Below are 25,662 nucleotides of genomic sequence, written 5' to 3' on the forward strand. Positions count from 1 at the left end.
GTAAATGGCCGAGCCTCTTTCAACCTGTGAAAGCCTCTGCTTACGTTCGCAACCATTAGTAAAGAGACGGACATATTTTGAATTTGAAGGGGAGGAGAAAAACAAAATTAAAACTATTACACGTTTATTACAATCAGGGTCTCTTAGAAGTCAAAACAGGCCTGGCTCATTTACCTATTTGAGACCCTGATTATATTAAAAATGGTATAAATTTGAACAAAATTAAAGATTTTTTCCGAATATATTTTTTAGGGTTTTGTAAATTAAGGCCCGAACCAAATAACTTCGCTGACCCCCCACAATAGGGTATGATAACAGTAACCAGTTTAAACTCAACGAATTCTATTCAACACGACATAAAAATGTAATTTATAAGCAATTCATACAAGTAAAATGACACAGTAACTTATTAGAAGTACGGCTTGATTAATTGATATAGGTGTAACGACCTTTATACGGGGTTAAAATCATGAAATTTATATTATTTATTATATTATTCTTTATAATATTGGTCATGTCCTACAATTTACAGTTTAAGTTTTTCTTTACGTTATAAATTACTCGACATACTAAATAAATTCTTATTTTACTACGGTTAAGAGGAGTGAAATCCTTTTGTAAATAGAGGAGTAAAATTCTTTTGTAAGCTGCGACTATTATAAATAAAATAAAATATAAAATAATAGTTGTAGATAAAATAAAAGACGTCCTCTTTAACTAGATCTTACACTATTACAATGTTGTACCTTTGGGGTCGTCTAAAATAGGCTACATATTTAACTCACAACACCTCTTTGTATGAATGCAAAATTCGTGAATCTTCATCTATAATTAACATAGACAAATTGGATAATATTTACAACACTTTATGATCACGACTTTCTTTCAGAGCTTCTTCCAACACAAAAAAATAATTGTTATACACGGTGCAATTTCAATTCTGTGCCATCCTGATAATGCTCTTTTCAATTTTCTTTATTACATAAGTAATTATCGTGTAGCTAATTAGCAAAGTGCTCGTTAATACGCTTTAAATGTTAATTTTTTTTCTTTATTTTCCAGCTATAAATTAAACATTTTAATATAAAATAAAATTCCAAAATTTACATATAAAACCAAACTAGATGTATGTTAATAATTAAACGGATTCTTATTAGGCTATAATATGGCTAATTAGTTATTGAGATACTAAGTAATTTGGATTAGAAATAGAAGGTTAAGTCGCCATCTTGTGTTAACTTTAATCATTAAATATGAATAAAAATAATTTAAAATATTTGAAAGGAAAAAACGGACCGCAACAGAATTCTAACCCGCGACTCCTGCTTATCGTGCAGTTACGTTACCAGTTACACTACCAGGAATTCTAATTCAGAATATTCTAAATTAAATTTATATATTTTTATAATGATTAAATTTAACACGAGATGGCAGATTAATCTCCTATCCAAATCCAAATTACTTGGTATCTTAATAATTAATTAGCCTTATTATAGCCCAAAAAAATCCGGCTGTATAGTTTGGTTCTAAAATTTGCAATTTTTGAACGAATTTACTTGCAAAATTATAAGTAATTTCAGACTTGTAATTTATATTAAATTAAAATTATTTATTTTATTTTTTAAAATTTTAAATTTAACACAAAAATAAACAAAAAAAATTATAAAGAAATTTATTTTATAAATAATTATTATGGTATACTAAATTCTCAGTAATAAATGCATAAAAATGAATTTTATATAATAATAAAATAATAAATTTTTAAATTAAACAGTTTTAAAATAGAACAAAATAACTTAATTTTATTAAATTGCAGGTAAATTTTCAGGCAAATTTTACAGGTAAATTCGTCGTAAAATCGCAATTTTATCACAGATGTTCTTGGAAGATTGTCTGATTCTAGTATTTACCATAAATTTCTATTTTAAAATCTGCTAAAATTTAAAATTTATGCATAATAAATGCTCCCGACGATACAAAAATTGCTGAGGTTAATAGAAAATTTCCATTTGTGGTAAGTTATTTTCTTATCTCTTCGATCAATTTTCCGAGATATCTCAATTGTCACGTCAGTTACAAAAGAGTCAATCACGTTTGCACGATTCCAGAATAATATCAGGCATGAATTTCCGAGTTAATGTAGCAGTTTTAGAGTTATCGTGCAGACAACCGAATGGACTAAATAATAATAACTTAATGAGTACCTTTTCCTGTTTCGATCGTATTCTGCTTATAATAATGATTTTTCTTTAAATTTTTAAAAGCTAAATAATCTGGAATAACTTTTTTTAAATGTTTATATAATTAAAAACCGATTTTTATTTAAAAATCTGGGTAAGAACTCAACGTTGCGCGAGATTATTAAAGATGGCGTAAATACTGTTATTCGTGAATTTGTATGTTTTAAATAATTATTATTAAATTTTGAGATAAAAAGTTACATAAATTAGAATTATGCTTCTTCGCGGTAAAATTAAACTTAAAAGAGCATTAAGTAATACAAATTATTTATCTTAAAATCATTAATTACATATATTTTTATTATTTTAATTTCTGAAATTTAATTATTTTTTTAAAACATGTTATAACGATTATATAACTTGGCTAAAATAAATATTTTAAAATATTAAAAAATTTTCTAATATAAATAGTTATCGCTAGATGGCGACATAATTAATTTTTAAATTTTTGTTTTATATATATATATATATATTTCGAACTTTTTCGATTTTTATTCATTAAATATTAATAAACATTTAAAACGTTTTATCTTTATTTTAGAAATAAATTAAAAAGTTTGAATGTTAAATCTAAAAAATTATAATTTAAAGCTTTATAAATACATATATTGCCACCTGTTGACAATAAAGTTAATTAATATCGTAAATCGCTTTCATTTCGATTAAATTTAAAATTCTTGGTAGATTAAGAGAAAATATAATGATTATTCCTTTATTATTCCATTCAAAATACTATTAAATACAATATTAAGCTGGGACGTTTTAAGCTTATATTCTTAAATCGTGTTTATTCCATGCAAACATTACAAACATTTGTCCGCTATCGTGACGAGTCCGGATTCGAATCTAATGTGGATACTTGTAATTTTTTGGGAGTAGGACAGAGTACATAATCCTATCTATGAAAAATTACCTCCACAAAACTGTGTTTCTACGTTCTGGGTATTCTAGGACTATAACGCCAGATTGGTCATTAGGGGTTACAATCTCGAATTATTAGGCCTATTAAAAATGTGTTATCTCTCCCGTTATAGAATAAGATAGGATTGATGAAATGAAGCCACAGCACTTAAAGATCAGCCAAGGAGGTCCTTCCTGGCAGGACTTTCTATAGAAAACTGGATCCTATTCGAGCTTACACAAGTGGAGTAAACCCGGAAAACTCCTTGTAGCTAGACGTTTTGTGTGGCACAAACCCGAGACTAAGTGTTAAATGGTTTTATCCGCTCGACTACCGTCGCTTCCGTTATAAAATTTGGATTCTTGAAAGATTTATACAACACCGGTGGGCGAGTGGACTCCGTTTCCGCTCATACTGGCGGAGACCAGACCCTAAACACCGGAGTTCGATCGTGAGGTTCGCGCCTCACTCGGACGAGCTGGCAGCGGGAGTTTTTTCCAGGTTTTCCTCCTTGCCAATGACGCCTGAATAGGGGCCAGCTTTCCCCCAAGTCCTCCCGGAAGGCATTCCTATCTCCCCTTCTTGCGGGGGCCGTCTCCTATAAGGCCGACTTTGGTCGCAGTGCGATCATTCTCCTGTTCTTCCGGAGTATAAAGCCTAAGGTGCTATAAACTCCTCTCTCCCATAAAGAACAAGATTTATACAATTTAGCATTCAGATAGAATTATGCCAGAGATATTTTCTTAATTTTATGATAGTACGAGTTCGAATTCGATCATTAATGCTTTACGAGAAACAATTGCTCAATTTTATCAGCAATTTTCTTCAATTATTGGACTATCAATATGCGAGATCACCGTGAAATGCGCTGCTTCAAATTTCCAATACGTTAAATCCTTTAATTCTGCTTAAAAGTAATGGGGTGAGAACAATACCATTCCAGATGGGAATGCAAAAGGGTTCTTCACACTTTGTAGGTCAAAATCCCGGAAACACAGAAAACCCCACAATTTAAACTTCAAGCCAAGAATTAAAGATTTATTTTCATCCATTTCTCTTTAATAGCAATTAAAAATAATTAATTATTCAATAGGAAAATAAAATACGGTAGAATTTTAGAATTGGGCTACAATATTTTAAAACGTTAGATTAAAACAATAATGTGGAAATCTTAAGATAAACCCGGACATGGAAGATAAATGTGGGGCACATCAGAGAATTGTTCCCTAGCCATACGATTCTAATGACATAAAATACAAATAATTAGGCTACGTGATATAGAACCTCACGACATGTTTTCATTCGATTTGTCTCAAACAACTTTTAAAATATTGTAACACGAGCGAAACTTGTGTTCTAAAGTACAATATGAACTTAGCTACTTAAAAAATCATTTACCTTTGTAACATCAATTAGAAATTATGAAATTTATCGAACGCCTCTGGATTAAAAGAAGAGGTCCGGAAAATCCGTATATACTGTATATCATCTTTATTCAGAGATTTCCATTTTCATAATTTATATATACATAGATGTGATCCTGATAATTAAAAAGCCATCGGGATAGGGCTTTGAAAAGGTCCATTTTTCTCCCTTCTGGATGGATAATCTCTAAGCTTGTCAACAATTTCTTTGTGAATATTAGAGATTTGACTAGCCAATTTATTGTTTATAGTATGTTAAGCACATTTTTGTATATTATTCGCTTATATTTTTCTATTTTCTTTTATTATTTCTATTATTTATATTTTTCTTTCAAAAATTATCAGGAATTACGTGTTTCTTATATTAAATAAAATAATAAAAAAAATAAATGTTTCCGTTTAATTTCAATAAAAATGGGCTTTATTACAATCGTTTTACGTCATTTTTAATTCATTAGATTTAATTGGGCCTTTTTTATATTACGTGAAGTAATTCGGAAGTGACGTCACATAGGCTGTTATGTAAAATATTTATTCGTCGTGTGAGAGTAAACCATGCGAGAAAATATTATTTAATTATGTAATATGCAAACGTGCATTTCCACATTAATATTAAGCAATACGACTTCAATAATGAAACCAAATTAACGAGGCGATTAAGGCGTCGACATATCACTTTGGAGGATTCCGGTATCGAATCTGGCGAGCAATCTTAGGACATTTTTATGGACGGTTTGTCCCCATTGTCAGCCTGGCCAAACCTCTAACGTGGTCACTGATGAGGCTCTAATTAAAAAGGCCTCATCAGTGACCACGGGGCTTCTTCGCATTATGATTTATTTATCATTGTTTATTCCTGCTGTCGCAGATATCGAGTGAAGCTAGCGCCAATTACGCTTTTTGGAACGTATTAAAAAAATAAAACAGCATTTTAAAAATTATATATTTAAAAGAAATAATAATCTTTTAAAAGCACAAAGAGTGTGTTAAGGTGACCATTTCGCTTCAGTAGACCGGATTTCCACGTAAGCTGCAGTATGGGGCCTCGCGTTACGGGTCTATAGCTTAGGGCCAGAGGCGCATTATCTTATGGGAAAAAGGTGCAATTGCCTGGGATCTCACCAACAGGGAACCCCAAAATATTCTCCCGAAGAAAACTGTCTGAAGTCAACACCGTACACGGGCCCTCTAATTCAAGTTTGCTTGGGCTCCATGCAGCTATAACGCATTACTGGCTTAGGTCTCACGTTTTTACAAGTCTCATTATTTAGTGAAGAGAAAGTATTACAGCTTAAAGCTACAATAAGTTTAATTCCAGCCTTGCCACTGTACAGATATTTTTATCTTTTATTATTAAAAAATGATAGAAAAGATGAAAATGAAAACTTTTTTTTTTTTCATTTTATTCATTATATTTATATATATATATATATATCTTATATATAAAATTCTCGTGTCACAATGTTAGTTACCGTACTCCTCCGAAACGGCTTTACCGATTTTTACCAAATTTTATATGCATATTCAGTAGGTCTGAGAATCGGCTACTATCTATTTTTCATACCCCTACACCATTTCCCCCTTTCAAAAATATATTTATATATGGATTAAGGCTTTTATGTCCAACAGATGGCGCTACCTTCCGACGACCTAAGTTTGCTTTTCTGTGAGGCATTCTGCTTTTCTGTGAAAATGGACTGAAGCAGATCATTTTCTATCTATCTATATAAATAAAATATAACGTTTGTTTGTTCCTACCGATTCCTTTGAAATTTTGACACAACGTTGCATTCGAATACGCACGTGTTTCTATATAATATACATGTCGAAATTCTCCATACTGGGGAAAGATGGACGGGATTAAGTCTTACCGTGAAGAACTCGGCTTCTATTATACTATTTTACATGCGGTTTTTTGCGTTTTTAATTGCGTCAACAGAATATACACTAAAAAGGGATTTTTCGATATTCCCCAGCGGGAAAAGTGACGGGATTAAGGCTTACTGTGAAGAACTCGGCTTTTATTATACTATTTTAAATGCGTTTTTGATTGCGTTTTAATAGGGTACGTCAAGAGAATGTACACTAAGAAGGGATTTTTTTAAATTCCCCCCACGGGGGAAGTGTTATACATTTATAATAGATACATTTTGAGCCACAACAACGCGTGGTCGGGTCAGCTAGTATATATATATATTTTATGGCTTTCGGAGAGTTGTAAGGCCCACAACCCGAGCTCTTTCTCTGCTTAAAAACATTCCTCAATATTTTATACAAATAATATTTTTGTATAGAAAGAAAGATAAGAAAAAACAAAATTAAAATTTTGTATTATTTTATCATTTTATTTTTAAATAAACTTAATCAATCTTATAAAATAAACAACAATGTTTTACATCTGCAATACTTTAGCAGCCATCAATTACACGCGTGGCATCCTCTACAACTGGCTTCTACAATTTGATAAACATGTGGATCTATAAAAATTTAATTTATATTTTATTCTTATCGTTGCCATTTTTCATATTTATCGCATTATTTTCTTTATATACATATATATATATATATATACATTTAATACACTTTAAAAATTTAATCCCCGTTTACAATAATCCATTATTGACGTACATGGAACCATTTGTTAAACAAGATTCAATATCTTCAACGGAGATTGCGAGATTGTTTTCCTTTCTAGAAAATAATCCTTCAATAATGCTTCTTTCTCCCATTTTTTTTTTCCATGATTACAGAAGATATATTTTCAAATATATAAATATGTATTATTGCTCTTTACCTGATATTAACCATTTAAATTCTTCCAAACGTGTCTAATCTTCGAGATGGCTGCCATTTATCTTCGTTGTTGACTTAAAAAATTAATTTTTAACGCATTATAAATGTACTTTATGCACCTAAATCTAATAAATAACCTTAAATTTGGTTTAAATATTTTTTAAAAAAATCGACATTTTTTCTGGCAAATTTTTCGATCTAAATGTTTATAACTCCTGTACAACACTGACTAATAATTGAGTTTGCTTGCGGATTATACACGAAATTACCGATTAAAACATTACAATCTTCCTTATTAAAAAAGTATAAAACATATTTTATTAAAAATAGATTATTATTTTATAAATAAATTAAATAAAAACTTATCAATTTAAGTAAATCTAACGTTCGACATTGACTTAAAACAGGAAATCGAAGCTTAAGAGAAAAAAAGGGGGGGTGTTCTATAAATAGTTTGAATTAATTCTATTATTCTACTGACCTAATTGGTCAGTAGGTGATTGAATGTCCCGTGACGTAATTGGGTGACGTAAATTATAATTAATTTTGTCACACCCCTCGAAGGGGTTGATGAAATGAAGAGTTTATTTTCATCACCCGTTTCCTTTTCCCAGAATTTTCTTTCGTAATTTTGGAAGTTTTCACGTCATAAATACATTCTTTTTTTAAATAAATTTAACTGCACGAATTTTATTATTTTATTTATTTTTGAATGCGTTTATATTACCAGAAGGTAAAATAAAATGTTTTTTAAGTGTCAATGAATCATAAATTCGATTATATTTTCTCACCAGGAAATAAAATTATTTTGTAAATATCCTTAGAAATCAAATGAGGTTATATATATTTATTTTCTAAAATAACTTTTGTTTAGGTCAGTAATTGTTTTAAAATCACTTTTTTTTTTGGTTGTTGTTGTTTAATTTTTCTTATTAAAAAAATATTTTAATACTTTAGTTACAAATAAACTTGATTTTTTAAATATTTTAACTATAAATAAGTACAGTATATTGTTTTTCTTTATCATTCTTCTATATATACAGGTGTATCCGTATACATTGTATACAAACGTATACATTTATATTTAATTATATTGTATGAATAATTATAAACAGTGGTAATTAAGGCCCTAGGCATGTGAGGTTACTTTTACGTAAGTTTATGTAATATAAAGCCCGCATCAGGCGAATTTTGATACGTTACATGAACTAGGATCCTCGGTAGTATTGGATTAAGTGCAGGTATTTGTGAGATCTTAAACGCGTGAAGCTCTAAATTATTAGGGCCTCCTCGTGCGTGTAGATGCCATTAAAAGCGCGTGACCTTAACAAATGTCTAGGTTTATAAGGACTGATGAGGAAAGGCAATGCAGCAATGCAACATATGAGCAATATGTCAGTAAGAGGACTTTCTATGGCTGGCCCCTATTTAGATTGTTTGACACTTGGCCAAACCCGGAAAACTGCAAGTTAGCCCCATGGTGAGGTGTGAACCCGTAAACTCTGTGAGAAATTGATCCCTATTTTGATGTTGGTCACGTGAAGAAAACTCGAAAAATTCCACGCCATTAGCTCGATAGTCAGGTGCGAACCCACGACCAAGTGTTTAGTGGTTTTATCACTCTGACACTGGTTTATGAGGTCTCCCGCTGTTTATCTTCCATTATAAATAATGTTTTTTCTATGAAGAAGATTATAAAGCCAATTATTAATTTAAAAATAATTTTTTTTTATTAAAATTCATTTAAAATTAATTTTATACAAATGAGAAAAGTTGCTCAAACAAGTGCAATAACTCGAAAACAAGTTCAGTCTTATGTCATTTAAATGTCATATAACATTTTATAATGCATAATATACATGATATAAATTTAAGTATATTTTAAACATTTATTACAAGTGTAATTTATAATATTTATGTCAATGTTAAGTATCGTAGCAGTCATAAAATGGTGTATAAGATTAAATACCATACAACGCATACTTTCTTTAATTAGAATCTATTCTAAGTACATTTGGTTGATAAACTTCTTAGGCTACACATACATATGCTATGGAAACAATAAATAATTTATGACATATATCTTGACAAAATGTAAACATAACTTTTTGTTTTAACTCATTCAATAATCGTGGATTTAGTCTATATCAATATTTAATAATAGAAACACTGACAATTTTGGGAAAAATGCGGCAGTTTGTAAGAATTTCCACACACAATAATCATTCTTTTAGGATTAGGCCCACCACTGGCCGAGTGAGTAAAGCTACTGACAAGGTGCAAACCCGCGACCAACTAGGAAAACTAGTTGGTCGCGGGTTCGCACCTTGTCAACGGACTAGCCACGTGAAATTTTCCGGGTTTATTTCACGTGTCTAACACTTAAAGAGGGACCAATTTCTGAAAAAGTTCTTCCGCCCTTTGGCAGAAAACCCTTGTGTTGCTTTGCATTGCCTCATTAATCCAATCTTTTATAATTAGAAATTGGATTCTGGAGGTGAGATAGGGCCATTTTAACGTCTTGTTATATTAAACAAAATTCTATAAGCTCCTCTGCGTCAGGGGTGATTTAAATCGTGTGTTTTATATTTAAAAATATTAAATTCTAGTGTCTTTCTGCTTTAGGACTCATCCTAAATGGTTCTGCTATTCTTCGTACATGTATTTAATTAGAAAAATTCGTAAAAGTTTCTATTCAAATAGTTTAGAAATACAAAATGTCAACTGAAAATCAAAACAACTTTTATTTTGATTAATTATAGGGCATTTGATGTGTCTCCATTATTTACATATAAAAATCTACAAATAAATTATATTAATACATTAAATTTACATTATTGTATTTAAAGAAATATATATATATAATACAATTTTTAATGCTGCTTTATTTTTTTAATATACCAAGAGGCCTCAGAAATGTGACTAATTCTCTCTTCACCCCTCTAAGAGGTCTTACTTTTTAAATTAAATGTGTTATATACATTCATATGCTTTAATATTATTGATGTAATATATTTTATTAATAAATTTAATAAATAGAATTTAAATATTTTATTTATTTAAAAATAAAAACATTAATTTAATGTTCACTGCTTACTAATGACAATTAATATAGCCTAATGAGATTATAAACAGCATAAAACTAAATTGTTCATAAATTATTATATTACATTATTAAACAAACATAAATGAAAACTAGAAGGCCTTTTGACTTTAGTGGGTTATCCCTCGAAATTTTGAGGCCCTGTCTGGGGCTCAGATAGAAAAGGACCCCAATGAGTCCTTCTGTAGAGTAATATTAATGAAAAAAATGTTTTTATTTGTTTTAAAGGCCTTCATTTGTGACTGAGTTGGGCCCTACAGGCCCTAAAGGCTCTATTGTTTACAATTTATGCATTTATTTTAAAATATAAAAAAATACAATCATCTTTTATTAACTTGTAGGTTAATAGAAAAACTATTAATATAAATATAAATTTATTACTTAAATCAAATTTTTAGCATCAATTTCACAATAATAAATTTTTCTTTAAGAAAAAAATGTATATAGGACTGTAAACAATATAGAAAATTATAAATAAATTATTTATCTCTATTATAAAATTTAATATAAACATATACATTTTTTTTAATTATTAATAGAAAATTGATAATATTGTATGTCCTAGTGATTTTTTGACATAATTCCTTCTTCAGGAAGAAAAATGAAAGGCGGTAGTATTAATGGTCCACTTCCGCTATTCTCTGACAGTGAAATTGGGTCTTAAGGTCCGTTATTTACGTCTGACTTACCAACTTACCAGTAATAGAAAGTAGTACAGTAGGCCAGACAGACAGCCGTTTACAATTGTAAGCACTTTCCTTTGTACGAATAACGCGATACACATCGCTTTATAGCTGGTTCTCTTTCACAAATATTGTTCCCTACTCTCTATTTTCAGACCAGTTCCTCTCCCACTTCATATTGTGTAGAACTCGTTCGCTATTCACTACAATGGCTTTTATAGTCGGATCTTTCCTTATCGAGTTAAATTCGTTGTTTATTTCTTACAGGTCCCTATGCTATAACATCTAAGAGGCCTTTGTCTTCCGCTAAATAACGATGAAATTAGCCTAATACTGTGAGATCTTCGCGTGAGGCTTTAAGCTCGGGATTGTCCAGTTTGTCCAGTTTGTATTAGAGCGTGTTCCTTTAGTCTTTTGTTTTTCTGAACAAATGAAATATATAGAATGTTCCTTTATTAATTAAAAAAAAGTATTAAAGATATTATTTTCTGTTAGTTTAAAAATAACGGTAAAAAAATATCAGGTTCCTAAGCTTTCTCTGGATCTGGGGGAAAATCCCCAGCTCCCCCTCTAGCAAATGAGTCTTTCTTCACCACCTAATAATAAAAAATTTAAAATGTAGGCCTCAAATGTACCCTAGTATTTAATACATTGAGTAAATACAACAATATATATTTATATTATGTACAAAGAATATAAATACATACCATTATAAATACATATTAACATGACATAAATGCATAGATATGTGCTCTATAACGCATTCAATTGATATATATTCATAAAATGATTACGATTGACATTATTTCTAAATAATATCAAAGTCAAGGCTTCAATATCAAATCATTATCATGTTCTACTGTATTATTCATAATAAATCATAGATTTTTAATGTAACCAAAAGAGATATAGAAAATACATATTATATTTTTAAATTATGAACAAACAAAATCTAAACCATTCATAACTAAGCATATAAATGACGTCATTTAAGTTATTTATAAAATAAAATGGGTACAGAATAACTTCCTTATCTGATTAGGAGTTAAGAAATCACTGCTCTGTGTAAAGTTTTGTTGTTATGTGAGAATGAATTTTACTTAAGTAAAGTAGTGCAGCTGGAGAAAAATGTCATAGTTTTTTACTTTTTATATAAATTTTATTAAAATAAAACGTTAAAAAATTAAATAAGGATGTTTTAAGCTTTGTTTCTAGCACAGACATACAGTACTGTACAATTATTTATAGAAAGAAGAGTTGATACAAAAGGAACTGTATTAGTATCTTGTCATTTAGCAAAATTCCCTATAGAATAAAGAAATAAAACTAATTAAATACATTACAACTAAATTTACATGCATAATAATTGGTAAATATACTTAATGGATCATTAAGATTTTGAATATTTATAATAATATATCGATTATATAGCAGCATAATTCAACTTTAGTGAATAAAATTGAACTCTGCATCTATATTTAAACTTCAGAATTTACTTCTACTTTTATTTTTGTAAAAATAAATATGACTTATAATAATAAAAATATTGTTTATGCTGACATATTATTATTATATACAAAATAAATGGGAAATACCTTAATAGTCAGGTTTAGATTTGTAACAGGAAAATCCAGAATTTATAAAATTTCGAATAGTGTTTAGATTTATATGTTATTTATCTTCTATATTTAGTAGCATATTTAATCTCCAACTATTTAAATTAATTGTATTAAGCTATCGCGCATTTCTATACAAAAAAACTATACAACAAGCTACTGTGTGATGATATAATTACCATCTTACAAGACAAATTTAGCAATGAAATATAATAAAAATCTGTAATACCTTTTCTAAAACACAGCATGAGAATGTAAGAATATTTAAAGTTACTTTTCACTATCTAAAATAGAACAATTTTATAAGAAAAATGAAAATATGTGGGCTTACAAGTGATATAATATGAAAATATAAATATGAGAGGAAAATACGTCGGTTGAATATGAAAAATTGTCAATCAAGTTTTATTCTAGAAGAGAATGTCCTTCCTAATGTCAAGGCCTTGGTTTCTAACCGGTTACCTGATATTAAACGACCTCAAAGGCGTTATCTAGCGGAAGTAGTCTATAGTTAAATTTATCCTTCCGTACTAGCTGCAAGCTATTGGTTGAGTTCCGGCGGTAAAAAGACCCAACTATCCAATACCTATAGTGATTTGAATACGGAGACAAGTTTTTATAAAAATAAGTTTAAAAAAATAATATCTCGGCTTTTATCTTACGGGTCAATCATAAGATCATAGGGTGCCGTTGAGAGAAAAATCGTATAAATACTCAGCAGCGTTAGGTTCGAGTCACACTCAGTTCACTCCTGAACAAATATCTCCTACCATTACAATCCTAAACATGATTGGAAAGGTAATATTACATTCGAATATACAGTATTAACTGAATATACTCAGCTATTGGATTAGTCTAATGAATTCTTTCATCTTACAGCTCACCGTATTGTTTGCCACCATGGCCTGCTGCTCGGCCATTGATGTAAGTATCATTGTTTTCAAATTTAACTCTCCTTTTTAATTGTTTTGGCTAACTAAAAGTGGGATCTTGTACAGTATTTCAGACCGGAGCCTTATGCTTTCGGATATGACGTCAAGGATCCATTGAGCGGTCTTAAATATCGTCACGAGAAGAGCGATGGCAAAGGACACGTTAAGGGAAGTTACGGATACACCGATCCATTCGGAATCTTCAGAGTTGTTGACTACGTTGCCGATCATTTCGGATACAGGGCCAAGATCCGTACCAACGAACCAGGCACCGCCAACCAAAACCCAGCTTTCGTAGATATCTATTCCAAGGGAGGCAACTTCGTACCACTTCTGTCCATCGGAGGAAAGGGAGGTTACGGAGTTCACCACGGACCCGGCCCATTGCTCCACCGTGGCGTTCTCACCGGAGCCAAGAGTGGTCTTCACTCCGCACTCCACGCTAAGGCCATTCACGCTCCACACCACTTTGGAGCCATCGGTTTACCCACAGCTGTTCACGCTTCCAAAATAGCAGCTCCAGCAGCAGCAGGTGCAGCAGCAGGTGCAGCCGCCGGTGGTGCAGCAGGAGCTAAAGCAGCTGCTGCTCAGAAGGCTCTCTCTGGTTTTGCTGGCACTCCCCTTGCGGCTCTACTGGGTCAGGGAGGAAAGGTCGGACAAGTCGGACAAATTGCGCCCATTGCTCCAATTGCGCCCATCTCTCCCATCCATTTCGGTTAAGTAGAATAACCACGTAAAGACTGTATCTATAATTTCACTGTAATGTGTCCGTGACATATGTGATGTGTTCGTCATTTGTTATATTGTTTGCGTGATCCCCGTTATAAAAAGACAGCAGTGTTGTCACACAACATTGATTCTGTCTCAAATTGTACGATAGATATGTGTTGAAACTATTTTGTTCGGTTCTTGTACAGCCCTTTTGTTGTTGATAAAAAATAAATGTTATGTGATTGTTTATACATTACTTTTCCTTATTTTTTACACACATCGTAAGAAAACACAGCCTAATACAAAACGTTTTAAAAACACGAAATCGCCCATAAATCATGAATTAATAATAGGACTCATATAGGATCATTACACAAATAAATTCTGATAAAAAGTAATGATTTAATTAATGTTAGATCTAGTTTCGGGATTATATTCTTCACACTTTAAGGACATTTTTCATATAAAAACCTCACTACAAAAGACACGAAGCTCTAAAGTAAACTCAACTTAAGATTCAAATACGGTATTTGGATGTATTGCACTTTTTAATAAACAGTAAATAATTGATTTACAAATGACATAAAATAGCAATTAAATTATTGAATTTTAGGAAATCTTCCTCAATTGATCCTATAAAATATTAATGCAATTTGGCAAAATTTAATTTGAAGATTTGAAGATTTTCTTCTTCAATCAATAGCAACAGACTCCATTACATCCATTAGAAATAAATTTATATTTTTTAAATATCTTTATAAATAATCTATTGATCATCATGGTCTATAATATTTTATAAATATGTTCAATTAATAATAAAATTATATTTTTAATTTAAAAGGCAGTTTTAAAATTACAAAATAAAAATGATTTTTATATTTAGAAATTTGTTTTAAAAATCTGAAATATATTTAAATATATTTTAAATATTCCAAATTATTATTATAAAATAATTTTTTTCCTTAATTCATTTCTCCTGAAGAAAAAACACTTTACCTAACAAGATAATAATAATTGGAAATATAGAACTAAAGATTCAAATATTAGTGAACTTAAGTAAAAAATTATAACAAGAATAACACCTTACTTTAAATTTTATATTATATTTTATTATTTTTATTATTAGAGACGAACCTCCAACGACGGCCACCTCTAAACGGTGGCCAAACGTAAAAAAATTCGGGGTTTTTTCTGTGTATATGGATGTTAGTATGTGTGGGTGGCACGATTTTCTTCACTTTAAAGCTTAATAACTTCTATGCCTTTCGTCAAAAATTTCTGAAATTTTGCAGGGAGATTTGTGTTTTAGGGGAATTGATGCTGTTTAATTTTCGTGCTTAAAGGTCGAGCGGGTGGGAAGATAAAGGCGGTCGTGTGTTAAATTTAGAGTGGGATCAGACTTAATAACGATTTTATTCGTTATTAGCATTTGCAATTTTTTTTATAAAACCCATCTCTACCCTCAAAATTAAGCTTTTTGTCATTTTATAATAATTAATAATATAAAAGTTTTTAAGCAAATCTCATAACAGATGGAGCCACTACAATTTTAACTTTTTTGCCACCGTTACGGGATTTTATTTTTGATAATAAAAACAGTATTGGGCATTACAATAAAAATTTATATATTTAATTAGGTTTTTAATAAAAGAAATATAATATAAACTATTAAATTTTAAAGATTAATTCGTTAAAAAATATACAGTATATAATTTTTCTTAAACACATGCTGCCATCTATTAGCATAAATATAAATTATTTCCTAATAGCGTTAACACGAATCGACCAATCAACCAATAAAAAATTTATGTATTTATGTTAATTATTTAAAATCATAACTTTCAGTTATTTAAATTTATATTATTATTTTATTCACAATGTTAATTTATTATTATGATCTTCTTTAACAATAAAGAGAATAATTACCATAATACATTAAGTTGGTGACCTTATTTGTTTTCCTTAAGCATCCTTAAATTACTATTATTTTACATAAAGGAAATAGGGATAAAAACATAAATTATAACTGAATAATTTATTCTACTTTAACGATAATGTATTTTTAATTTTCTCAGAAAATGTCGAATATTTATTAAATATTTTGCGAGGAAATGGTTAGAAAACAAGCAGAGAATAGAGAAATCAGATAAGAGTGATGCAAGTTAAATACACTGTTTGAGGTCATTTCCTATCTTTAATTACTTCCTTTCTTAATGCTGTTTGCTTTATGGAGAACAAATTATTCCAATTTAACGTTGCTTTTTATCTATTTATATAGCCATTACTCATTTCTAATTGAGCCTTTCTTCTCTATAATGCCTTATAATATTTTATACAATTTTTCTGTGTTCTAATTTAGAAAATATTTTGATTTTTAGGGCATTTTTATAACAACATTTAAGAAAAAATAATATAAAAAGTTATTGTGAAATTGTTTAACAAGTTTTAAAAGACAAAAAATCGTTTTTTTTTAATTGATAAAAAATTTTTAAAAATATTTTTTATTTTTTTAATAAATTTTATTTCATATTTTATTTTATTTTTCCCAATTTTCTTCTTATTCTTCACTTTATTTTTCAGAAAAATCCTCTTAAAAACTTGGAGCATTCTTGGAAATTTACATCCACAAAAGCAATTTTAAACAGGATGCTTCATAAAGAGACCATAATCTTTAACCTTTAAACTTATAAATAAATAAAATTTATGGTCGATTTTCTTACAAATTCAAAGATAAATCTATTATATTCATTATAATTTGCATAACCTTTAACAATTTTTTTCTGAAAGACCCAATATCTTACTACCAGAAGTCCCTAAAATTATCAATTGTGTAGCCATTCTGCGCTTCCAACGATTAATTTTCAGATATTTATAATATTTATAAGCATCTATTTACGTTAAATATGTAAAATATATTTATATATTTAACGGGTGCAGTTCAGAAACTATGTCTTAACCTAAAAAAAAAAAACCACTCCCCTTCAATAAACTCTAAGCGATTTACTGGAAGGAAATGGTTTAGATTTACAAGTTCTTTGCAAAAAATATTAGATTTTTTGTCTATAAAAGAAATAAATCTTTTAAGTGTTCCATTCTTATGCGTAGCTTCAAGCATAGAACGTTCCTTAAGAACAATGCTGATAATTTACATATGTATAAGGATCCACTCTTGTGATTTATAAATTATGTTCTAAGTTAAGGATAATGTTAAAGTGTGACCTGGATTTAACATTGTTTACTGTTATATAAAAGCTTCTTTACTTTAAAAAAAAAAATGAAAATTTATGCATTTTAGTGACACTTACAAGTTAATTTTGCGTTTGGTCGATTGAATTTTACAACCGAAAACTTGCGTTTCTTGTAGAATTATAACCTGTTAATTCATAAAAAAGAATATTTAATGAATATTTTTAACTAAGTTCAGTAGGAAATTATGTTAAAAGTGCAATCTTGTGAGTTCATATAGTGTGGTTGACCCTGTATAAGTCGAGTGATCTTTCAATAATCAGTGATACGAGCAGATAACAATAAATGGTTACTAAAAATTCTCGACTTGGCCTTATTAATAGAAAACATATAGTTTGTGTTCAAGTTGCAGAATAAGCACCGGCACGGTTTCATAAACACTACAATTTTATTAATATCTAATTTTTTATTATTACATAAAATATGAATTTTTCCTTAGTTCGAGTGTTTCGGTAGCACAGTTCTAGACGTAAACTATTGACTTTTATATATAATTTAAAGCAGAAATTATACAAATATATAGAAATAAAGCTTGTTTTCTTTAACAATATGACGTTATAATAGATATGTAACGAGTGATTGTCTCTCCAATGAGACCGCGAAATTGCAAATTACTCGTTACATTTTAAACAGTTATCTCTTTAAGAAGGACAATGCGAGCAGAACATAAAAAGAAAGACAATTTCCTAGTAGAATATTTAAGCTTCCACTTTATAAATCTTAAAATAATAACAGTGTATTAGGAGTAATTGTTCATTATTTATAAGTAGAATCACTCTAGCGTGTAATGCAAATTTCCAACCTATCCCCAGGCAAAAAAAACGAATATATTCAATGCATATCAGTTTCTATACCTGCCCCGAACAATTTTATTTATGTATTTTACATCTTTTTCTCTTAATTTAATAACATATTAATATATTTTTTAAAATAGTTTTAATAGTTAAAATTCAACTGAGTCAAACCCCTCTAGGATCTGTCGCAAAGGCTTTCAACGGGAAATTTTAGCTTCCTGGTAAAAATTTCACAAAAATTATCACATATAAACAAATAAATTTACTTCATTATTGGAGTATACAGTAAATAAATGAGATTATTTACGATTAACCCAGCTTTTATTATCATATTCGAGTGTTTGGTAATTAGTAGAAAAATTATGTATAATTTTAATTTACCCGAATTTTTTATTAACTTATATCATAATTATGAATAATTTCATTGTTCAATTGTTCAATTCTTCTCCTATTATTCGAACATTATGATAATATCTTATCATTAATCTTCACGAAATCATATAACGTGATCGGATGGACTGATGATAACATCATTGTAATTTATCACATAATAAACATTTCCTGACGAAAACAATTATAAAATTCTAAGAATTTTACCAATAAATATTCTTGTATTATATTTTGTTAACCAATTTATCATTCTATAATTAACTTTAAACAAAATTTACAATGGCTTGTGTATAACTTCGTGTTAAATGTTAGAGAAAGTAATTAACACGAATGCAGTTACTATAATATTAAATCGATAATATTTATATTTAACCTTCTTCTATAAATATAATAATTCTGATTATTAAATAGAACATTTTAAAGCTTACTTTCGAAAAAAAATAATAATAAATAAATATAACGTATCGCACTTGATGGAGACGAATACAAATGGATGCATATGATGGAATTGTAAGTACTTTTTTCACTAATAAAATAACATATAATTACAAATTAATTCTTTAAAGTAATTTCAAAATGTAATCTTACATTAAACACATGAAAAAGTCATAAAACATGCGAAATTTAATTAAAATTTAAGCATTGAACTATCAAATCAGTTAATTTTTCGATAACCGATCGAGGTTTTTTATTGACATTTTTAAACCGGTTTCACTACGTTTGCATTATCTTTTAAATAAATAATGAAAATATCGATTATCAGGAAGAAACTTGGTTAGATTTTCATAAGGAAGTGGACTTCAAGATCTCGAAAATGACCTAGATCTTGTCAGTAATTTGACCCATATCACAGAGGTTGGTAAATTTTGCTCTATTTTTAAAAGACAATTTCCCCTCGAAGAATGCGTACATATGTAATTTACTTAAACGAAATTTCATGTAAAAAATAGTTTATCTTGAGGAACCGTGTTTAATGTATTTTCGTTTTCTTTTCTTTTCTTTCGAAGACACAATGTAGTGACGTAAACTTAAACACTGGGCGAATTTTCATCCTTTTTATTCGGTTGGGGTGTCGAACAGTACTGTTCGACACCCCAACCGAATAAAAAGGATGAAAAATTCGCCCAGTGTTTTAAGTTTACGTCACTACATTGTGTCTTCAAATGTAATACTTAAACGAAATTTCATGTAAAAAATAGTATTAAAAAATGATACTATTATTATCAAAATAAATTATTTTCTTGAGAGGATTTGCAGTGAGAAAAATACACGTATCCCTATAGGAAGAAGTGTGTACTGTTGATGCTGACTATGACCTTAAGACAATTTATTTTAAGTTTTATTCGGTGAATATCATAAATTTAAAAATTCTAAATCATTAATTAAGTTCTCTTTTAAGTTTAGGCCAGCGAAAACATCATTTTTCTATACATTTTCGAAGATTTGACACGTTACTCTTCGTATCAAATGTAAAATTTATCTCTCTTCCTGACTGAAATTATAGAAGATGATTCCCAGATCGGTATCATTTTTAATAATAATAAAAAAAATATATATACTAAATTGAGAGTTTAAATCGATAAAAAAAGTAATATAATTTACATGAAAAAACCGATTTAATTTATTTACAAAAGGACAAATATACATAACGAACATATAGGTTAAGATACAAACAATAGTAGTATTTATATATGAAAATTAAAATAAAATATACAATTTTCATAAAAATTATCGCGAATTTCGTGTTTTTTTTATAATTTTATATTATAAAACTTAAAATGTAATTTTTTATATATATATATATTTTTTTTTTATCTTATCGAAAATTACATGTTTAGTATCAGGAAGCACCCAGACAGTATCATATCTAGTGCAACGATTCAGTTACACCCTCAACCATCAGCAAGCGTAACGTGTGAACGTAACAAATCGTGATACTCGTTTCCTCATTCATCTGCACGTTTCTGTTGTAAAGATTGTCCTCTGATGATTTTTTATGTATTTTTTTTTTATATTTATGTATATATAAAATGATGAATTATTCTTCTTGCTTACTATTGTTGAATGACAAAGCAAGGAATTGGTTGATATCTTCTTTCTGACAGGGATATATTTTGAAATATATTTAGCATTCGAACCAATAAAACAAAAGAAACACACAGACAAATCAAATTTTAAAAGAATTGTCCATAAAATCCTGAAAATTAATTATAACAGGATTCTTTTATCGGATGGTATCATGCAGGAAGAGTAAGATTTTTAGCTTAATTTCTTAAGATTTTGGATGTTTTAAGCCTAAAATTGGGGCCTAATCTATAATTTATAAAGGGCATTTCACTTTACATGAAACCCTAAGCTTTAGCCTCGTAGCGTGAGGCTCTAAGTTGTAACTTGCACACAGATTATGTGAAAATCCGGCTGAAACCATCCGTTGCTCTTCACAAATATACAAACAAAAGACAACATGATGTTTATACACAAAAGATCACAAAAGTTGAAATATAAACATGAAATGAAAGCATTTTTCACGAACAGAAACAAAGAAAATGAATTTTTATGCATGAAAAGTACAAAAAAACTTTCCAACCTTACGCACGCAATTTTTAAAATATAAACTTAAATGTTCTTACGTAATTTTTATCAATTAAGATGCAAGAACATTCAAATTTTCAAGAATTAAACCATGAAAATGATCATTTTTCATGTAAAACTTTTCATACTTCTTATACAGAAAGAACCATTGTTAAATATCAGAGCAGATAATAGAAGAGACACGTGTAGCATATTTAAAAGCATTTTTCATAAATATATAAGCTATTTTTACCATATTTATGTGAAAATCTCATGAAGAATATAATAAGATGATATGCCCATTTTAACATTAATTAGTTAGGCACGTAGGCAACTTGTAGATCGCGATCTCCTAAAATTCCTAATGATAATATCAAAAGCTTAAAGAGGGTCACCAATTAACAGAAAAAACAAAGCATTGTTCTAATAAATTATTAAAACAATAATTTAAACTAATTTTCATTAAACGTTTAACAAGATTTTTGTATTTTTACAGTTACTTTTCTCTCTTCTACACTCTTCAGATTGTTTTATTTAACAACGATTCACACTGTAAACAAGAGGGGGAAAAAGCAATTTCCTGCATGAAAAATCAAGATTTTCATGCAAATAAATGAATATAAACGTTAAAATATTTGATATTTATTCAAGGAAATTAAATACAAACTTTCATGCATAATAAACAAACAACGAAACTGACACAACTGACAAAAACACAATTGTATTTTATTAAAAATAAAAGAGACTAAACACATATTACGAACAATTATATAAACACTGAACATAAATTAAAATTTAGAATTATAATTACTTTGGTGTAAATATTAAACGCTCATTTAAATATATATTTTTTTAATGTTAATTAACAGAGACAAAAATCGCGATAATCAAACACCCGTTAACTACAGTTGATTAATAGAATTAATATTATTTTAGTTTTTGATAGATTTTATTAATCAAAAACTAAAATACACCTTTACCTTTCTCACCGTTAATTACTGATGGTGTGAAGCATGCAATTGGGCATTGTATCTTCTGCACGGTTTGTGAGGTCTTCAAGTCTTTCTCAAAAACAAATGGCGATCCTGATCGAATGTTATTGTTTGTACTCTAAAAATTTAAAGAAAAATATATTAAATAAATCAATTTTATAGTAAATGATATCATTAATGAGCTTACCTCACTAATTTGATCTTGAGACGTAACTTCTTTCAGTATCACAAATGGTAATTTGTTGGTTTCTTGCATTGAAGATGCGAAATCGGCATGAGGTTCATTTGGTTGGTTTTTTATGATAACCACTGGTACTCGAGCTTCGGTTTGATACTGTGGTTCCACCACTCGCTTGCCTTCTAGTTGATGATGATGATGATTGATGGACGATTGAGGCTGAATATCAGGAAACTGTTCCACCATTACCACACTCCCATCCTGTGGATTTTCAGGATTTGAGAAATGGTAAACGTTGCTAGAATATTTATTATTCGAATCAGAAGGATGTTGAATTATATCTATTTCTGGTTGCTGTTTTCCGGAATTTTGTACAAGATAAGGGATTGGAACCGGCCGATCCACTGCTACTTCCACTATTTCAGGAGTATTTTGAATCTCTGGATTATTTTGGATATAACTTAAGGGATTTTGAGGATTTTCCGATACATTTTGGGAGTATTCTACTCCTTTTTGAGAATTATCAGAAGGATTTTGAGGAAATTTAACAACATTTTCTGGAAGTTGTTGAGAAAATTGTATAATACTTTGGGATTTTCCCGGAGAATGTTGTGGATATTCTAAAATCACTTCCTGTTTTACCGGCTTAATTTTAATTTTTTTGAATGGAACTTGTGGTGTTGTCTGAATGTCCGATCCATATTTCTTCTTCTTCTTGGTTTTTTGTGATTTATCCGAAAACAAAACACTGATGATGTTCTTATCGTTCTCTTTCTTCACATTTTCACGAACTTTTATTGTTTGCCTCGTGGATTCAAAAAGACCATCTGAAGGCTTTACAATACGAGTTGATTCAGCCGGTCTGAGCACATCTTTAACTTTTATGGAATTTCGATTACTCGAAGCTGGAGAAATGGCAACTAAATGATCATTTGATACAGGTCCCACTCTATGGTGCAACGATATGGAATGCGGAACGCCAGTTTTGACTATTTCCACATGAGCTGGATCCTGCTGTCCTAACCCAGGTTCGTTCGAACGAATTCTCGCTCGATAACCTAAAGCATCAGCAATATAATCGACATGACGATAAATACCAAAAGGATCGTGATATCCATAACTTCCCTGTACTACACCTCTATGGTCACCTTCTTCTTGTCTGAATTGTGTACCATGGCGTTGGTCCTTGATAGTATAACCGAATCTGAACGCCTGCTTACGCTAAAAATTTAATTCAAACAGATAAAAAAAACATTTAATATATTCTTTATCTTATTAAATTACTATGTAGAATAAAAAAATCTAGAATTTTAAAAAATTTGCAGTTAAATCCATGCTTACAAACTTTGTCTTAAATGTTAATCAATACATTGCATTGTATTGCTTAACGTGCCGTGTTTTCATCAATAAACATCTCTTTATTGCGGTTTATCATTATTGTAGAACCTATTTATCTACTGAATTTTCTTTTTTTAAAGCTATTTAACCTGTTAAATTAGCTATTTATTTTATCGCACATCATGCATATCAAAAGAAATATTTATAGAAAATCTAGAAAAAACCGCACCCCAAACCTAGTTTTTCTAAACACAGTCCGTTTTTTATTAATTGTGCTATAAAAATATAACAACTTTTATATATATAAAGTATTTTATTTTAATAAAATCTATTCTCTATAGACATATTTTAATTCTATCATGCGTAAAAACTATGCATAACAAATTAGTATCCACTCCTGTCTATAGGATATTGAACTGTATACATTTAGAAAATTAATTTATAGAAGGCTTTAACTTGTTATATAATGAATATATTCTTCTAAATTTAAATTTAACTAATTTTTTATCACATAAAATCGAACTCTTTAGAAAATTTCACGATATAAACCCAGAGAAGAGTCCAGTTATAAGACACAAAGATTAAAGGATACGTGTTGTAAATCTTTATTAATAAATTAATAAATAAATTATAAATAATTATTTTATAAGTATTGTGAAGAATTATAGATAGAAATTAAATAATATTAATATTTTTTATTACTAAAATTCATTTCTATTAAAATTGCTATAACTTATTAAAATCAGAATGTAATTTATTTCTACGGAAAAAATATAATTCTAATTTTAAAATTATTCTAAATAGTAAATTTCTAATTTATGCTAAATTTTAGTCACATTTCATTTAATAAATAATGCTAAAAATAAAAATTTGAATACTCACAAACGGTACGTTTTCACCTGAGATTTGTCTCTTGGGTTTCGCTTCAATCTCTTTCGTTGAAGAGATTAATAAAACTAATATAAGCGAGAAAATTGCCTGGAAAAATGATTTAAAAAAAACAATTAAAATTCTACGCGAAATGACAACCAAACTCGGTACTTTTCCGTATTTCACAAGCGACAAAGGAGAAGCATCCTTTGCATCTCGACACGAATCCAAATCGTATTCTGAGATCCCAATTGAATCTCTTATACATAATAAAAATTATCTTTAGAATCGTATTAAATTTAAAATAGATAAACTTCCAAATGGTTAATTAAAATACTTACTTGGCCCATCTCTGTTATAAGAGATTAATGGGGATTCTGCAAAGACCAATGGATCACTAACATATCGCTTGGAGACTGGTCGTAAACTAAACTAAACTTAATGTATATGTTCGATATATACCGGTCTAGTTCATTTCTCCAGAAGCAATTGTATAGCCTGCAGCCTATGAAACCTGTTCTCATACAATAAAAAAAAAAAAAAATATAATATATATTATCTTCTCTTCCCCTTGAATTGCTTAGAGGATGTACTTTCGTTTCTTACACGAAAACGTATTCTAATTTTTATGTTTTTTTTTTTTATTTTACTTTTCAAGATCAAATCTAAAATGGAATTCGACACACATCAATAATTTTTTTTTTTCCTTCAACCAGGCGAGTAATTGCTTTTCTGTGTGATTTACATATTAAAGCCGCGGTGGACTTTCTACGAATTCGTATCGATTAAAGATAATTTTTTTGAAAATAAATTAATAAGTGTCGTTATCCGTTTTCACAATACGGATAATGACATTTATAATCTTATCACATTAAAAATG

The 25,662-nt window shown here is 29.1% G+C and overlaps 2 protein-coding genes across 3 annotated transcripts; one reads left to right on the top strand and one right to left on the bottom strand.

Annotated features, from left to right (window-relative positions):
* Positions 1–11,059: 11,059 nt before the first annotated feature.
* Positions 11,060–14,652, top strand: LOC136976834 (cuticle protein 16.8-like). 2 transcript variants are annotated; one of them, XM_067272223.1, is made up of 3 exons: positions 11,060–11,207; positions 13,640–13,684; positions 13,759–14,652. In XM_067272223.1, exons 2-3 carry the CDS (start codon positions 13,661–13,663, stop codon positions 14,410–14,412), a joined length of 678 nt encoding a protein of 225 aa, XP_067128324.1. In that variant the 5' UTR covers positions 11,060–11,207; positions 13,640–13,660; the 3' UTR covers positions 14,413–14,652. The 2 variants fall into 2 exon arrangements, with proteins under 2 accessions (XP_067128324.1, XP_067128323.1); XM_067272222.1 differs by lacking the exon at positions 11,060–11,207 and adding an exon at positions 13,289–13,558.
* A 5,919-nt stretch (positions 14,653–20,571) lies between these two features.
* LOC136976835 (uncharacterized) lies at positions 20,572–25,436 on the bottom strand. The gene is made up of 6 exons (XM_067272224.1): positions 25,389–25,436; positions 25,124–25,296; positions 24,795–24,890; positions 22,584–23,795; positions 22,385–22,514; positions 20,572–20,931 (listed from the first exon to the last, which is right to left on the bottom strand). Exons 2-6 carry the CDS (start codon positions 25,130–25,132, stop codon positions 20,888–20,890), a joined length of 1,491 nt encoding a protein of 496 aa, XP_067128325.1. The 5' UTR covers positions 25,133–25,296; positions 25,389–25,436; the 3' UTR covers positions 20,572–20,887.
* Between the last annotated feature and the right edge of the window lie 226 nt (positions 25,437–25,662).

This window comes from Centruroides vittatus, unplaced genomic scaffold, assembly GCF_030686945.1.
Source record: "Centruroides vittatus isolate TY-2023 unplaced genomic scaffold, ASM3068694v2 contig_425, whole genome shotgun sequence".
Lineage (NCBI taxonomy): Eukaryota > Metazoa > Arthropoda > Arachnida > Scorpiones > Buthidae > Centruroides > Centruroides vittatus.